Source organism: Festucalex cinctus, chromosome 19, assembly GCF_051991245.1.
Source record: "Festucalex cinctus isolate MCC-2025b chromosome 19, RoL_Fcin_1.0, whole genome shotgun sequence".
Classification (NCBI taxonomy): Eukaryota; Metazoa; Chordata; class Actinopteri; order Syngnathiformes; family Syngnathidae; genus Festucalex; species Festucalex cinctus.
In genome coordinates, this window is record NC_135429.1 from 7,881,261 (window position 1) to 7,900,254 (window position 18,994).

Sequence of the window (18,994 nt, forward strand, 5' to 3'; positions counted from 1 at the left end):
GCCCTCCTGTTCTGTGTGTTTCCTCACATTCTAATATTTAATAATGAAAAAAATATATATCATATAATGCATTTTTTTTTAATATTAAAAAAAAAAAAAAACATGATTTTTTTTTTTTTTTAAAGTTGTCCACTATCTTCCAAAAACCTGCTTGTTAAATGAAATTGAAATAAGTGCTGGCATACGGCGCTTGAATCTTTTTTTTTTTTTTTTTTTTTTTTTTTTTGCTCGCAAGTCAAAGCATTAAAAAAAAAAAAAAAACTAGTCAGTCGTCACTTACTCTTGCACGAGTTTATTGGTGTGCTGTGACATTTGTCATGTGAAATCTTGGCTTAATAAAGGCTGTAACGTTAACATACTGCTCATAAAATGTTTGTGCGGCCACTGTAACCATGAGTGTGGTTGCGCCCTCAAACCAGATTTTGCCTTGCAAAACTGACACACTGACCGCATTGAGTCCGCCTTGTTGCCATGGTCGCCACATCAGCCACTGTATAAACATGCATAATTAGACTCCCTTTCATTTTTCTGTCATGAAACAATTCCCAAGCACTGATTGTCCGGACAGGTTCATGCGCGTAAACTCATTAAAATAGAGCAAGTGGGTGACCTTTGACCTTGCAATTACCACAGGCTCATCAGCAGGATCGGATTCCTGTTTACCGCTGGGTTGTGTTGGGGGGGGGGCACCCGAATACTGAGAACACAATCCAGCACTTGGTTTGCGTTGGGCTGCAGGCGGCGTCTTTTATTGCAGATTCCTTTGAGGCAGGAGTATCTGAGGGAGACTCCAGAGAGGCGCTTGCTCACCGAGCAATTTATATGTTCTCATCAAAGCGTCTTCTTTAGACCCTCAAGGCAGGTCTTAATTGTTCGACGTGATATCTGCAACCCCCCCTTTTCCCCTTTCCCACTTGCTTGCCTTACTTTGACTGTTTTCGTCTCCCTCCTGCCTCCCACCCACCCTCCCTGCAGCTATTAGGAATTGGATTTGGAGCAGAACGATCCATTTAGTCCCCCTCCCCACCCCCACCCCCACCCCCCATTTCTATCCCTCTCGCACAAGCTTCCACACCTCCTCTGTAGGCTTCTCTCATCAAAGCCAAGGCTTAATCTGTCTATTTTTACCTGGAGGAATGAAAGGAAGGGGATGAGGTAATGCTTTTCCTGTCCATCAGGTGGGCAGTCGTGCGTCTCGTGTTGGGTAGAATTTAGAGAGCTAGCGCCACCATGTGGACTCCAATGAAAACAAAACAATTAACTAGAGGACTGAATTGAATGGATTGATATAAAATGGTGATGTCATGTCACGTGGATTCGTGGAAAAAAACATTAACACACATTCAAAAGAATGTTATCTTTTTCATTAAAACAAACTGTGTGTGTGCGTGACAAACATCAGACATTGAGACTCTTGTTTAATATTCCCAAATACAAATCATTGCATTATTTTGCAGTGGAGTCATGATACAAAGGGCAATGATCCATTTAAAAAATAAAAGTTGACATTTGCAGTGTTGCCTTCAGAAGCTAAAGGAAATGTTTACCAAAACAGTGAACCTGCCAGAAAAGAAAAAAAAATGTCTCATAATAATAAATAATCTTACAAGTTGTCACTGGGCTTTCTGTATCCACTTAAACACAACTGAGACATTGTAACACTAACGAGTCACATGACTCAGTTTGGATATTTTCACTTAGGGGTGTACTCACTTTTGTTGCCAGGGTTCAAGCCATTAAATCATTCACTTCTAGCCCAGTTAAAATGGATTTTTGACTTGTGTAGTGTCAATGGCAGTGAATGAGTTAGAAACTAGCAATGAAAAGTACGTTGAACCCTTGTATCCTGAGATAATTTAAAAATAAATAATCGTGTCGACTTGTAAAACATATCAGAGAGAGAGAGAGAGAAACATAAAATTATGCACAGTGCTTCCGATGTGTCCAGAAAGCCTTACCGGGCCACTTGTTTGTATTTCAGTGTTTATGATTCCCCCTCCGTTTGCATTAAAGGCACTTATGTGGCAGAGCTGCTGCATCCCAGAGCAAGGAAGAGAAGATAAAAGTTTGAAATTGTTGCTTTCAGTTGTCTTTGTCGTGGTTCTGACCATTGCAGGTGTTGGGTCGGCCGATACCGAATTTGCGAGGGCGGTCTTTAAAGTCAATATGGTCGTGGACAAAGCGTGGATGCTCATCTATGAAATGATGAAGTTCGTCTGGACAAAAAAAAAAAGTGGAAAGCAGGTCTCATAGGTTGTCTTGGATGATAACACCACCAATGTGTTTTTTCCTTTCTTCTTACCATATGTGATTTTCCCGGTGTCTGGTCCACCCAACTCCATAAAAAGCAGCGATAATTCAACCTCTTTCACCCCCAACATTATTTCCAATGTGGAGGCCAGCTCGTCTTCGTGGACCTCGCCGCTGTCCTCGTTCTTGTACATCTGCGCATAAAAGTGAGAGTACATAAAACACACATTGAAGCAGATAGGGTAAACGTGCTTTTACCTCGAAGGCCAGCTTGAGGGTCTCCATTGACCTTGATGGTCGGTAAACAGTGGACAAGGCAATAACAAAGTGTCTGATGTCTACGTGTCCCTCTTCATCCTGGACAAAATAAACATCTCACATAAGAGGTTTGAGCAAAAAAATGGTGGAAAATCTGCTACAACTTTTGACAACCGCATCTGTGAGCTAATATTCCTTCTCCTTCTACACTCTGACGAGTGCCACCTACTGTACTGGATGTGCAATTACACTTTATTCTATTACAGAAAAACAAAACGAAAAAAATGTTCCCTAAGGTCATTTACCAATTACCCAGTGGTGACTTAGCACAAGAAAAGTTTTATTGGCTGCTCATGAAGTTGTTGCAATGGTGACTGTGCAAGGGGGAGGGGGCTAGCGATGGTAAAATGAAGCTTCATGAAGCACTTGTGATATTTTTTTTTCTCCACTAGATGGTGCTGTTGGTTTAAAGATGCAGTGGAAATGTAATCAATCTTCATTGCACTGGGCTTTATCTTTAAACCAAGAGCACCATCTAGAGGAGTAAAAATATATTGCAAGTGCTCCATGAAGCTTCATTTTACCATCACTGGAGGTTATTTATGCTTGGTGACGTCCACATACGCAACATATTGACGCAAGAATTAAGGACAGGAGAGTACCAATGCCAGGTATCGGTATTGGGCCGATACCCGGCCTTATTTCAAGGTGTCCTGTGGTTGATACCCTATACATATATAGAAACTAGTATTAATTTCATGCAATTTTAAGGAGAAATTCTATATTGGACTATAAAGGTCTTTAAAATGATCTGCCATTGTTTTGTTTTGTTTTTCTTTTTTTGATACATTTTCTGCATCAAAAGCACAAGCGCTATTGGTACTAGTGACTACTCAAGAGTTGAGTACTCATACTGGCATCGGTCTGAAAAACTGGTATTGGCCATCCCTAAGTAAAATTTCTCCATAAAATTCTAATGTTTTTGTCTTCAAGAGGCTGCTCATGTTTTAGGTGTGATAATGAACAAAATGCTGTTTCAAATGTCCTATTTCTTGCTCCTTGATGTATTTTAACACAAAAAAAAATATTGTGAACTGTTTTAATATAAACCAACACACATCACTCAAATTGTTGCAACCTAAATAATCTCCACTTGAGGGAGCCACTTGTGCAGGAACTGAAGAATATAAGCAAGCTTAGTATGACTGCTTTTCTACACCACTGCAAATGCAATACGTATCAAAAACTAATCAATTACCTTGACAAAAAGGTTGATAACATCCTGAAGTGTATTTGTAACAGGCAGGTGAAGGAAGCATGCCAAGTCTTCTAAATTCAGCTGATGTCTTTGCAGCTTCCTGGCTCTGCTGGCCAACTCCTTCAACAGGCTCTCTGTGGTCTTCAGCCTGTCGTGACAAAGACGCGGAAGCCAAATTCATCAGTGGTCGTGGGAATTAGTAAGTACACTCAACTAATGCTCAGTCTTGCTTTGTTGCGATTCTGCGGTGCCACCAGGAGATGTCAGTGTCACCCTGACTCTGAATCTCTTACACAGCCACTCAATCTTCCCTCAAACTGCCAAAATTAAAATTAAATGGCTAAATAAATAAAAGTGAAAATAAAAATGGATATAAAAAAATATAATTCAAAAAATAAATATTGACAGTATATATTTTTTTGTATTTATTTTTGAATTATTTTTAAACCCAGCTTTTATTCATTTATTTATTGTAGTCACACTCAATCTGCCCTCGACTCACCCCAGGCGGCGCACAAGCAGACTGAACTCCAGCAGGCTGCTGGGGTCTTGGATGCGCAGGGGCCCCTCTGAAAAACTGATCTCCCGGTCCTCGAAGGACAGATCTGTGAGCGGCACCTCCAGCGCTCTGTCAAAGGAAAGCCCGTGAAAGGTAATCAATAACACGCTTTTAAAAGGGATGGCCTCCATGTAAATACGCTCACTTGGCCATGACTTTTCGGACGTTGCTGGCGAACAGAGTCGGGTTTTCCTTCTCCTCGTCAGACGGCGTATAAACTGGCAAGTACTGAGGACGCGGAATGTCAGCTGAGTAAACAGGTCACGATCCAAATTCTTGCATTAAAAATTCTCACCTCGATCTCCATGGCATTGTGAGGCTGACACAGAGTGAGCCATAAAATCTTGAACCTGGGAGACAATGAATCAGGTTTTATAGATGAGCATAAAAAAAAAAAACAGGAACAAACAATACTATGGCCAGCTGGCTGCTCAGTGACACAATGTCACATTCCTTTCCAGTCGGGTTCAAACAGCAGGAAGTTGACCGTGTGTGTACTGTTTGTGTTGGTGTGTTCCACTCACGCTCCGGGCCCTTGCCACGTCCATGAAATTGTATCCTGCGGAAGGGAAGCGGAGAAAGGAAATGACAAACATGGACGCGCTTTTTCATGAAAACTGTGCTGCTTTTGTGCGCGAGCGACTGTGGTTTGAACGGTGTGAGGTTAGGGTGGAGGGCAGACGAAGCTTCGCATTGATCTCCGGTTACAGAGGGGCCCGCCTTGCACTCGGGCTGCTTAAAATGAACATGCCTGCTCTTGTACTCAGTACAAAATCTTGTAGCTTAAAAAAAAAAAAAAAGAACAGAAAAAATAAAATATATTTGTCAAGGTCACTTGACTAATTTAGAATTATTTAAGTGTCACTAGAGCCAAGTTGTTTTTTTAAATGAGAAAGTCAACAGTACACTGCGGGACTTTTTGCTTGGATGAATGTGTTCATTTCTGCTGTATTGTGGACACAGGGAAATCAGAAAACAATCTGCCTGCAGCTCAAGAGGATGAAAACATGTTGAGACAAGTATCGGCCAAAGCAGTTTAGCAATAACAAGGTAACCACACAAATATAATGACTACATGTCACGCTAATTATTCACTAAATGTACAGTGGTGCCTTAAGATATGAAGTTAATACATTCTGTGCACATGCTCATAACTAGGGATGGGTGAGTCCTGATACCAGGTATCGATAATTGTGATGGTGGCCAATACACTCGATACTCATACAATTTTAAGGAAAATGCTATATTGGGATATAAAGGTCTTTCTTTAATAGAATCTTATGATTTTTGGGGGGGTGGGGCAATGCTATATATCAAAAGTATTGGTGGTATCGGTACTTGATATCGGTATCGGTGACTACTCAAGTTGAGTACCTGTCCTGGTTTCAGTCTGAAAAAAAAAAAAAAGTGGTATTGAACATCCCTACTTATAACTCAAAACACTTGTATCTCAAGTTGTCCTTCCCCAATGAAATGAATGGAAATGCCGTTAATCTGTTCCAGCCTTCACGCCAAAATGTGTCATGTATCTTTAAATAGGGCCTCGCTAATATTTTACTTTGTAAAACACAGTAATATTATGATTGCATTGAATAAAAATAATTAGGAAGACTTTCGGCATGATTGGCCACCAGGAGACAGTATAACAGTTACGCACACAAATAAATGTTGTACAACTACAGTACTATGTTTCTTTCAAACTGCAGTAGTCATTTACCTATGAATATTGTTTTAATGTTTGTCTCCCATATTTTGTTGCAACGAATGTGTTAAAATATTTGGATGAAATGTTGCACCACTGACACATAGATGCTGTTTGTTAGCCACTCTATGGTGTTACACATTGTGTTAGCATTAACTCATTCAAACCCAAAAATGTGTACATATGTTGTTGATACTTTGTCCTTCACTCCCAAAAACATATTTATATGTTTGTTTTTGTTTGTTTGTTTATTATGCCAGAGCAAACAGAAGGCTTTGATGCAGCTTCTGACATGAAGAGGTGGCTTAAAGCAATGGTAGTTAATACAAAAAACGGCCAGCAGAGGGCAGCAGAGTAAACGAGATCAGCCAGTGCTATGTTGCAACAAGCTCTTTTTGACAGTGTTTTCAACAGGTTTGAGAATAATGATGAAACTTGGCTATATTCTAATGCTAATTGCTGCAAACCCGATGAAAGAAGCGACTCTAACCTTTCTTTTTGTAGGTTCTATGTTTTTATAGCAATAAAAGACAATGTTCAAAATCCAGTGAAACAGTCTGGAGCGAAGGGGGATGCTTCAGTGAAAATGGCAGCTGGGAGAGAATGAGTTAAGCTAGTGGTCAGGCAAATTTATGTGGTTTTTAAATACACATCTAATTATTAGTTTATTTTTCGTCGCCGAGAAAACTGTCTTAATAGAAATACATGTGTTTAGCATCTAACAGCAGCAATTGAGATCAGAAAACTCGATAAACTTCGAGGGAATCTGCTGGCAAGTAAATCATGTATATTTCATGTGGTGAGGTGCATTTAGAGACATGACACCTGTGTGTGGGTGCACACGCATATGTGTGTGTGTATTCGTCAGAGAGACTAGTAAAGGATGAAAGGGTCGGATGAAATATCATCCGACCAGAACATGAAGTCAGTCAACAAAAGAGGAACATGTCGACGTTAACGTGAGCCAAACCGTTACATCACGTGTGCGTGCGTGTTGAGGAGAGTGAAAGCTGGTCCAAAAGTTACTGCTAATGACGTTTACCAGTTTGTTTTGGTATCGCAAAACCACTGGTTGCACCGGGAGTCCTGGGATGAAAGCACCTGGCCAAGAAGCAGAGAGGATAAGAAGGGAATGAGTCAGTTTTGCTGCGAGCCGCCACTTGTTCGACTACGCACGGACAGTGAACATACCGCCAACAATGTACACAATGGAATACACCCATGGAATTACAGACTGGGGATTAGGCCGAGCAGGAGGGGACAATGGCTGACAGCTAAACGCGCTTGGACACAGGAAGTGAGGGGATTACAATATGCTCGTAAATAAACTGAATGCCACGCTGTTACAAAGAGACAAAAGATTAACACCAAGGGCACATATTACGGGAAATTGAATTTGTTCTGTTTGTGTACAACAGTTGGCTCTCTGGAGTGACTGCCTGTCTATGGAGTGTGAAATTGCAAAAAAGCTAAGGTTATTTAAGTTCAAATTGAACAAAAAAATATATATATCAGGCCGATACGGCTTTATTTCAAGGTATGGGATACTCACAACAGTGGCCGATACCAATAACGGTTCAAATACATTGTACAACCACATATTTTGATTGGGACATTTTCAGGCTACTGGATTGATTCATTTTTTTATATTATTTTTTGTGTGGTCTATATGTATTTTATGAATAAATGGAAAATAAGACAATAGAAAATTGGTATTTCATTTGTTTAAGGGAAAATGATATATAGTGATATATAGGTCTTTCTTTAAAATTATCTGGCCTTTGTTTAAATGTTATCAAAAGTTTGAGTGGTATCAGTACTTTGTATTGGTGACTTCTCAAGAGTTGAATACTCATATTGGTATTCGTCTGAAAAGAAAAGTGGTGTCAGACATCCCGAGTTTACAGTTACTGTAAACAAAAGTGGTACATACCCGCCTTGAATAAAATGAGGCTTGATCTGTTGGTGCATGTCCCCTCTGGAAATATCATAATCTAGATTAAAGAGGGAAAAAAAAGTATTTTCACATTGAAAGTAGAAAGTGTGCTCAAGTGGATGCGTTACCTGAGGCCACTCCCCTCCAGAGTGCGCTCTCCTCTTGATCTCCTCGACAGTTTGCTTCCTGGAGTCCTGGTCCGAGCGGAATACAAAAACTGGTCTGATGTATTTGATCAGGGCTGGGTAGACAAAAAAAAACAAAAAACAAACAAATACATGGAAGTAATGACAAGGAAGTGCGGTTACACAAATGAGGTCAACTATGTTACTCACTGCCCCAGACGGGAATACTGCCACTCTCCAGTTTGGCAACGATGGAGCACATGGTGCGGGTGACGGGGATGGCGTCAAAGTAGGAGGAGTGCGGCGCCACGGTGATGATGGGGGCCTCGGAGGGCGCCACCCGTTCGCCTTTCACCTTAATCCAATGGAAACCCCCGCAAAACCACATGGCCCGCATGATGACGCGCAGGGAACGGTCGATAAATCTGGAAGGAACACAACAAACGCGTACATCAGCAGGTGATAATGATAGTTATCAAATACATGTCAGGCTTTATAAACAGAACAGAAGTCGGCTGAGCGTGAGCACTTATGGAAGATGATTCTGTGTTGCACGATGAGTTAAAGCCATTTGTTATTGAACAAATTAGTACTATACCAGGGGTCAGCAACCTCTCCGGTCATAAGAGCCATTTTAGGCCAAAAAAAAAAAAAAAAAGTGTCTGGAACCGCAAAACATTTGAACATTATGATAAAAGGAACAGTGTTAGTGTTTGTCTAATGTAACTGAGGCCTCAAGCGCTAATTAGAGTTGCACCATAGCAAAAAAAATAAAATTACATTTTTTTTTATACTTTGGTTTTCATACATTTTTAGACTTTTCTGCCTTTCTGTCAAATTTTTGACATTTTTGGCAATTTAATTGATAAATTATGGTAATTGTCTGCATCTTCTTCCTTTTTGGGACATTTTATGGCTAGTTATGGAAATTTTTTCTGCCTTTTTTGGTGTCAATTATCAAAGATTTGGACAAATTTGTGGATATTTTATGGTATTTCTTCATTTGTTTTGGAGCATTTTAGAGTTGCATTTTAAATATTTTATTTTCTGTTTTTTTTTTTTTAATCAATTTTCTGACTTTTGGGGCAATTGCAAATACATTTTATGCTAACTGTCTGCCTGTCTTCCTTTGTTTTTGGCCATATATATATATATATATATATATATATATATATATATATATATATATATATATATATATATATATATTTTTTTTTAAGCATTTTCTTTTATTCCGTTTAATAATTTTTCTGACTTTTTAGGCAATTTTGTGGGCGTTCAAATTTTCGGGATTTCTTTTGTTTTTGGACGTTTTGTAGTTACATTTTAAACTATTTCTTTTCTGCTTTTTTTTTTATTCAATATTCTGTCTTCGGCAATTGCAAAGGCATTTTATGGTAATTTTCTGCCTTTCTTCTTTTTTTTTTAGGCATTTTATGTTTACTTTTTTAACCTTTTTTCCACCTTTTTTATTTATTTATTTATTTATGTATTTATTTATTTATTTATTTGGCAATTTCATATAATTTTATTGTCTGCTTTTCCTTTGTGGACATTTGATGGTCACTCTTTACACATTTTAAGAAAATTAAAAAATAAATAAACTTTTTTCATCTACCTTTCATCTCTCTTCCTCCAACTTCCAGAATTGGAGTCTTAACGTTTTGGGAATATTTAATTACCGACCCATTCACTTTATGATGTTATTTTAAAGCAGTATTTTATTTGATAATATTACCTGATACATTTACTGTTGCTATTTTTAGACATGGCTAGGCTAATGGAAGCTTTCTAACTTTGTCATTAGCCAATGCACTCATCTTTTAACTAGATGGCTGAAATCAATTAAATACATAAAATTAAAATTAATGCATACTAAAAAAAATTAACCACTCACTTTTTACAATACTAGGTGTGTTCAATTCCACTTTTTTTTCCAGACAGATACAACAACAGGACAATAGTACTTACGTCCAATGCACGAGTGAATTAATTGTTTAAGCTCATTTTCCTCCCGTATTACTTTCAAGTACTTTATACAATTTCTACATCTGACTTTTTTTACTGAAGTTGAGTATGCGTGATCATTCTGATGCCGTTTTATCTTTCACTGCTTCGAAAGTCCCCATGACCCTTAAAAAAAATATGTGGTGGAAACAGGAAGTTCTCATGACTGCCTGTAAAAATACATACACTTGAGTCATGTACACTTCAGGATTGCAGCCATTGCCATCATTTTCTTTTATCCACTGGGAAATCTCATTTTTAGTAGACATGTCAAATTTGAGAACAGCTTTTTTATTTTTTTGTGTGTGTGTGTTTTGGGTCACTTTAGGAAAAGCATAAGGTGAACAGTATGTAAGGATGAAGTTGAAAGTTTACACACCTTCTCAACCATGAGCGCGGCTCAGCGACGTATTCCGAGCGTCCCAACGAGGCTGCGAAGGCGAATGGCCACGCCAGCAGCATGAGGAAGGACACCACGAGTAGTCTGACTGGAAACACCGTCAAAGACATAAGTCCGATCTACAGAATGGAAAACAGATTATAAGGTTAGTATGAATACAACAAAATATGCACACGGTCCAGTTTGTAGCACAAAAGACGCAATTTGACATTCTTCTGTACTCCAAGAAGGAGACACACATCCTATTAGCTCAGTTAAAAGGGAAGCGGCTAACTCCCAATTGAATCCACGCTGACAGTCACGCTTCGTTCCGGGGCCAATGTTTTAATGGGTTCATGCGGACGCTAATGAACGCTAGAAACACGGCAACATTGCACAAGGGAAATAAGGATTGGATTTGGTTAGATGTACAAATTCATTTAACATGGTACATTAATATAATATGGTTTAGTTCTCGACAATGTAACGGTAATACCAATTAAATGTACTATTTGCATTATATGAGCTTAAAATCGGCAAGACAGCAACACGGTGGTAACAAAATTGTGTTAATTTTGAGTTAATTTAAACGTCCTTTAACGCCACTAATTTGTTTAACGCACAATTAATGAGTGTCCCTTACCTGGAAAGCCTGGACTGGGGGAATTCCAGTCACAACATAGCAGACACGTACACGTCAAAATTTAACAGTAATAAATTTAATAATAATGCATAAATCTGTGGAGACTGGCTCAAATTGTATTTTCCAATTTAAAAAATGTGCAGAATTTCACAAGTTACTTCATGTCAAAGATTAGATAGCATTTAATACGAAAAGAAAAATGCACTGAGCTGTCTTATAAACACAATTATGCCATCTAGTGGTAGAAAAAATGAGCTCAACACAAATCAATATCACACTCATTTTTACAGTACCGTATATATATTTTAACTTTAACTCTATTTTATGAATTATTAAATTAGTGTATCAATGACTTAAAGATGCAGCCATATTTTTACCACTTCTACGGTAACAAGCGTATGGAAATTTGGCGAAAAAAAAAATTAAAGTACATTTCGAACAGATGTGTGATCAATCGTGAGTTAACTATTAAAGTCATGCAATTAATTATGATTGAAAACTGTAATCACCTGACTCTCTCTCTTTATCTATCTATCTATCTATCTATATCTATATATATATCTATATATATTTAAATATATATATATATATGCCAGCCAGCGTCATCTTGATTACCTAATATAATACAAATAATTCAGATACCAATAGTAATAATAATTCAGATACGGTTATGAATAATTGAGGTGAATGTGGTTGAAAAATAAGATAGAAGCCCTTAGCAAACACTACGCAATGGGGAAACCACCCACTTGGTCATATGCCACAAGTTACGTGAAGGTCAATCAGGGCAGAAACGACGACAAGTCAGCTGACTGGAATGCCTTTTCCCTCGCCGTGTTCTGACACGTGTGCCCTCGACATGTAAATTCACACAGTGACATTTTAAACCCCGTTCCGCTTTGTCCCGACCTCTCTTCGATCTCTTCTTCCGTCGACCTTCTGGTCCGCTTCTCGGTATAATGTCCCATCTCAGAGGAGTTTCCCTCCAATTGGTCCATCCGTCAATCGCGCTCTCATCATGTCTGTTTGCTCCCCAGCTGCCGCCTCCGTTTATTATGCATCCCTGGCTTCAACTGCCTCGCTGCTACTTTGCATCGATGCGCATTTTGCCGCCTCTCCGGGGAATCCGAGCGCCTTTCCCTTCCTCCGCTATCCCTCTCTGGAGGAGCCCAGGTGCACGCTGCAGGGCCGTATTAATAAATCAACAGTTATGAGGCTGATTTATGACGCTCTAACTCCTCTTCCCTGCCCCCACTTGGGCCTGACGCGTCGTAGCTTAGCAAATCCATCAGGGAGATTCTCTGACATTTTCTCAGGAGGGGGAGTAACAATGAGAGCAGAGGTGTGTTTTATGAAGGTGCCGCTTCATCAGACAACAACGGCAGTGACACTCAACAGGCTTGATGAACAAGAAGGTCACTGCTCCTCTATGGCCTTTTTTTTTTCCCCATGGTCAAAGAGTTCTCTTTATAATAAAATGTTTGAAGCAACGGCACGAGTCGAAACAGTATTCTGAATTGATTAATATAGTTTTTTTTTATGGATTATCAGTTAAGCACCAAAATCAACCTTTATCTGTCTCAGGGGGCGACCATTTTGCCACTTGCTGTCAGGTGAAAATGATTTTCACAAGCTGAGCCATGATTGGTCATTACCTGAGCAACTGTGATGTCATTTTCAGTCGACAGCAAGTGACAAAATGGCCGCCCCCTGATATACATAGAAATGGGTGGAACTTGCAACTTTTCTAGAAAAAAAAAAAAAATGGGGAAATTTAAGAGATGCGTATGCACATGAACTAATCTTTTCAATTTACAAATTTGTATCGTTAATGTGCAATATTTCTCCATTATTTTATTCAGATAACTATTGATATGAAACAGTTGGCAAATTAGCATCTATAGTATGTAAACACTACATTTATAGTTTTAACGAAATAATAGATTGCAAAGAGAAAATATTTAGCATTATAATCACGTTAATCACAGGTTAAAATGTAAAGTTTAGATGACTGTGAACGAACCAGATGACATCATCTGTTTCATGTCTTTCAAGTGAAATTACGGCGTGACAAAATATTACATCATGATAGTGAGGATTAGTGGTACAGAAAGTGGATGGATGGATATTTGATTCATTACCAGTTATTCTTATATCCTCATTGTAGTGATGTGACGTGACGTTAGAAATAGATTAATGCACCAGTTTCATGCACAAGAAAACTATTTGTAAATTATTTTTTTCAAGCCAGAAATTCCAGTAATGGTGGAATCCCAGTGAAAATGATACATAAACATTTAGTAGTAAAACACACACATGCCAAAGATTTTGTTTATACATGCCACAGCAACAACAACAAAAAAACGATTACGCCATTTTTTTTTCAGCCAGCTCGACAACTCGACATTCCTGCTCTCGTCGACATCTAAAAACATGTCAGCCAGCTGCTTCAGAGGCAAATACCAGTGCAAACGTCTGACACATATATTTACCTACTTATGTACACACAAATGTGAGGGAAATTAGATCTGTTATCTGACAATGAGGGAAAAGAACCGGTTACACACATTTATGTATTATGGTAACACACATTTTCGATAGAAAACAGAACCAAATGACTAAAGAATCGTAAAAATACAATAAAATATTGAGTGGAAAAATACAATTCCAACTATGTGTTAGTACAAGCAGTTTTCAAGGAATGTGCACTGTTGCTGTGTATATTGTCACTGACATCTGTTACATTTGTGCAACAGTTGGATTATCGGATTATCGATTAGTCATGCCTGGACAGTAAAACACAAGGATGATGTGATAGCACTGTTTTGTGTCACAGATGCTACATTCGTGCAGCAACACGGCTGGCTAAACCTTTACCGCCCCACATCAAAATATCAATGTTAACGGTAGAGGCCTATATCGTACGGTAGATGAATTTGTAACACATGGCTTGAGTATAAAATGTGAAATGGTGCTACCATTTTATTTTTATTTTTATTTTTTGAGCTGGCAGTTCACTGGCAAGAAATGTGTGACTCAGCTGGAATGAGCTCTCCTGTCTGTCTGCTGTCTGCTTCCTGACCTGCTTGCTCTACATTTCTGCTTACAACAAAGTACCAGTGGGAAAAAATGTGCATGTGCATCATACAGGATTCATAGTTTCAAGCCGCGACTTCCATTATGTCAACTCAGCGTAGCAAACAAACTTCCATGGTTTTCTTTTTTTTTTTTTTTTTATTGGGGTAGGGCAGGGGTGTCAAACATATGGCCAGCGGGACGGATCAGGCCCGCAAAGGGGGTTTAATCCGCCCACGAGATAATTTTATAAAAGAAAATGAGAATGTCGGACTAATTAACCAGCCGTCCACAATCAAAACATATAAATTTGTAATTTCATAAGCAGTCCTTAGATGACCAATGCAATACGGGGAATCGTCGTGGATGTCATTATTTTACATACAACTTAAAGTTACAGTTTGTTTAATTATTATTATTTCAATTACAGGTAACACAAATAGATACAAGGATGAGCAGATTAGTGCCCCTATAATGTCATTAGCTCATTTGCTCCCAAAAACATGTAAATATGTTCCATTTTATATTACCATGCTCCCAAAGACGTATTTATATGTTTTTATGGTTTTTTTTTGTTTTGTTTTGTTTTGTTTTTTTTGTTTGGTGCTAGAGCAAATAGGAGGCTTTGATGCAGCCTCTGAACTGAAGAGAATGCCTCAAGCAATGGTAATTATTACAAAAAAATGGCCAGCAGGTAGCAACAGAGTATAAGAGAACTTGAGAGAGAACCTGGGCCATGTTGCAAAAAGCTCTTTTTCCCCACTGTTTTAAACAGATTTGTGAATAATGATGAAAATTTGCTAGATTCTAATGCCAATTGCTGCAAAATGGAAACAGATAGAAATATATAATATGCGGCCCCTGAGCTAACATGAGTTTGACACCCCTTGTGTAGGGGAATATTGTCACTTAAGAGTTAGAAGAGTTGCCTTCACGCACACACATTACGCCCTTGTGAGTCAGCAAGTTATTTCAACAAGTCAGTACTTGAGTGTTAGATTGAGCGCTATATAAATGAAGATGACTTGACTTTAGGCCTGCACCTTCACAATGGCGCGACTTATTTTGTTCTTTTTTTGCAGGTGGCAGTAGAGTATAAGAGAACAAACGGGGCCATTTTGAAAACAAGCCGTTTCCCACAATTCTACACAGATTTGTAAATAATGATGAAACTTGGCTATATACCAAATGGCTGAGAGTCAATGAGTTTAATTGAGTTTGTTTTGGTGGCACTTGTTGTTAGGGATGAGCTACCAGGTATCGTGACCAGGTATCGGTCCGATACCTGGTCTTATTTGAAGGTATTTGTACTATGGAGGACAGTATCAGAATCTTGTGGCCGTTTTACGATCAAGAGCTAAAGACATAGAGACTGAGAGATGCCCATAAAGATGCAATTTCTAAAAGTATATGTATAGAAATTGAAATACATAGAAAATTGCCATAAATTTCATGTTCATGTTCATTTTCAAAATTTTTATGCATCAAAAGTACATGTGGTATCGGTCTGAAGAAAAAGTGGCCTCAAACATCCCGTTTGAGGACCACTGCTGCAACGGATTGTGTTTGGCTTTGGAGGTTCCGCAGTCGCTTTAAAGCCCAAGGCAAGTATAAAGTCATGTTTGTTTATGTAAAACACTGGCTTGTCTGAAGTGGAAAAACACAACTCACCGCCACATTAGACAGCGGCAGTGAGAAGTGTGAAAGCAGAGCGTCTTTAGCTTATATATTTACGGGTCGCCTGCTGTCATCTGGTACAAACAAAGCTCCCAAAGTTTACAAGCTCCCACAAATGCCAGTGATAAGCAAGCGCCCAATAAAGACATTCCATTACCGAGAGTCACACACAATTCAGGAAGACAAAATGAAACAACTAAAAACGCATGCAACAACAAAAAAAAACAAAAACATTATTGCCACAAAAGCATGGAAAACTCACTTGTCCCCATGGAAACTTAATAGGGAGGAATTACATTGCTGACAATAAGCTTTTTTTTACTGAGCTTTTGTTCTTGGCATGTTTTTGGGCGTAATGAAAGCAGGCAGGCATCTCCACGTCCCCGAGGCGATGCAAAAACATCAACAACTTTTGAGTGCTGACTGAGTTTCTGCAGAAAGTTCCTTTTTAAAAAGGAGTTAAAATCAAGAGAAAATTAAAGTATTGATCAATTGTTGTTGTTTTTTTTGTTTGTTTTTATTGATCCCTGAGATTCGAGCAGAAGCAAAACTCATCCAATCACCAAGAGCATATCCATCGATCCATATAGACCCCTTCAAAGTTTGTAAACAATGTGACGCAATTTAAAGGGCGGGGCTTAGCTGGAGGCAAAAACACCTCAGTTGCGTGTGGTTCTAACACCGGTCAGCATATTTTCACAGAAAGTTCACGTCGGAATGGACGCGGAAAATGGCCATTTGAGTTAATATGTGAGTAAACTGACTCCGCACGACCGATTGTTACTTTAAAAATGCAAGTGCTGCCAAGTCAACGACAGGCACCCTGCATCATCAACAATCAGCACAGTGCGGTTATGGCTTTCATCATTTGGCTACAATTGCACCATTTGGTGACGAGCTGTCACAATAACAAGGCCACATTACAGCACACGCTTGCAAAGTAGTGCATAACAAGGTTGGGAAATTTGCATCAACTTACTTAAAACAAACAGTATGTAAACGCTTGATATACATATATATATATATATATATATATATATATATATATATATATATATATATATATATATATATATATATATATATATATAAAAGTCTGCACACCCCGGCTTAAAATGCCAGGTTTGAATAAATATTGAAATAATTTGAGATCAATATGATCTGGACAACTCAATTAAAAAATAAGTGCTTTCTTTCAAAAGGGAAAGTAAAAGTAAAAAACAACGGGCTAATGTGGTTGCGCAACTCTGCACACCCTCTTTATAACTGGGCATGTGGCTGTGTTAGAATTAACCATTAATTAAAAAATTAACAATTTTCCAAAGCATTAAATATAAGCCTGATGTGAATAGAGAAAATCTGTAAGTGACAACCCCCCCCCAACAACCTTTATAATTGCTTTTAGATGCCACAAGACAAAACTGCTTTTTGTCTAAATGAAGCTCCTCACCTCAGTTAACTGTCATTCCTTGGCAGCAACATGCCAAGGTGGCAGCAAAGCACTACTTTTGTCGATAAGAAGCACCTGAACTCACTTCAACATAGTTCCTTGGCATCAAGTATTCACAAATTGTATAATATTTTGTTTCCTCGCATATAATGTCAAATGATTATCGTTTTGACAGTCTTTTTGTTGTTGTTTTGTTTTTTTTAAGCATAGTGAAATCCAATTATGCATTTATTGTATTCAAAATGTACCTACCGAAATGACGGGTAACTGTATATTGATGAAACAAGCATACATCATGTAACCAAATCGTGCCTTACCTTTATTTTGTCTGCCGTGCTGAATTTTAATGTATGAACGAAAGGGTTCCTGACCCATCTGGAGGGGCGAATGCCCGACGAGTTCATTGCTGCTCGCGCAAGCCGAAAAAAAAAAAAAAAAAAAAAAGTGTCCAAAATAACGTTGCAAATTGCGTGTATCTTAGCCGAAAGTCGATGTTTGGTGTTGCGCGTGAGGCGTGTCAACGGACGAAAAGGAGCGCGAGTGAGCGGAGTGTTGCGCGCGTGCGACTCGTGCGCGACGCTCGGCCAGGAAGCAGATAGGTCCTGTTCCAACAAGCTCGCGGGATTGCACACGCGTACCTCCGGTCATAAAATAAAAGCACGCGTTGTCAACGTCAACTTTGATCTCTCCAAAGGTGCACTTTTTTGTTGTTGTTGTTTGTTTAACATGTTCATGATAAGCAAGGTCTAAATCCTAATCTTAACTGTAGTTTATAGCATACTTTAATATATTATATAGTGGTGACATTTTTGAAACCCCTGTTGATTTTTGTAATTGTGCTCATTTTCATAACGGTCCCCACTGTTTATAGTATTGACTCGTTATGACAATGGTAATCATTTTTATCATCATCACATATGAATAAACTGCATCCAATTTATTTGCGTACGGTAATTGTGTGTATATTGAGCACACGTGTATATAAATCGTACTAAATTTAATAGTAAAACGTGTTCGTGATTCGAAGGCGACAAGGGACAGTTACAGAGAAACACAGTGCAATGCAATTTACTTTGCTTTTTGTTGTTGTTGTTGCAATTTTTAATGTGATTTGTGCCATTACATTATCACTAAATAGCCATCAAAATAGAGGCTGTTGCATTTCTTTGCAAGTAAGCAAACTTACAAATTCAGTCAGGGATCAAGCACTTTTCTGAAACGTGTATATGGACCATCTTGGAAAACCATCCGAGCAGGTTTGCTCTATTTGTTGCCAAATATATTTTGCATACACCGTTGTGCCGAGGGCCTCCAGTATTTCTTTCGCAATTGCAAATATGACTGTGCTTTCTAGTTTGTATTCTTTTATTATTGTTGTTTTAAAAGGTGGGGGAGATGGCTTTAAAAAAAAGTGTATCATGACGGTGAAAGTGGGATAAAAAGGGGGTGAAAAAAGCGTGGTTGCCAGACAGCTCAGTCGTATGAATCAAAGACTTTGTCTCCCTCTTGTGGGGGGGAAAGGTATTTCTGTAAAATAAAGGCATTTTTTCACCACTAATATCCTGAAATCCAAACCGCCCCTCTTAAATATGTGTATATATCTGCAACAAAATGAAATAACTACCCAAAGGGGGTCACCAAACCATTTTTATTATGGCAGCAAAATATCAACCTT

The 18,994-nt window shown here is 38.5% G+C and overlaps 1 protein-coding gene across 1 annotated transcript; it reads right to left on the reverse strand.

Annotated features, from left to right (window-relative positions):
• Window positions 1–1,385: 1,385 nt before the first annotated feature.
• Window positions 1,386–17,919, reverse strand: lpcat1 (lysophosphatidylcholine acyltransferase 1). Its single transcript, XM_077506535.1, has 14 exons — window positions 17,637–17,919; window positions 10,475–10,614; window positions 8,299–8,513; window positions 8,092–8,204; window positions 7,961–8,021; window positions 7,070–7,128; window positions 4,850–4,884; window positions 4,621–4,675; window positions 4,471–4,553; window positions 4,269–4,394; window positions 3,767–3,914; window positions 2,509–2,607; window positions 2,303–2,444; window positions 1,386–2,216 (listed from the first exon to the last, which is right to left on the reverse strand). Exons 1-14 carry the CDS (start codon window positions 17,721–17,723, stop codon window positions 2,083–2,085), a joined length of 1,497 nt encoding a protein of 498 aa, XP_077362661.1. The 5' UTR covers window positions 17,724–17,919; the 3' UTR covers window positions 1,386–2,082.
• Between the last annotated feature and the right edge of the window lie 1,075 nt (window positions 17,920–18,994).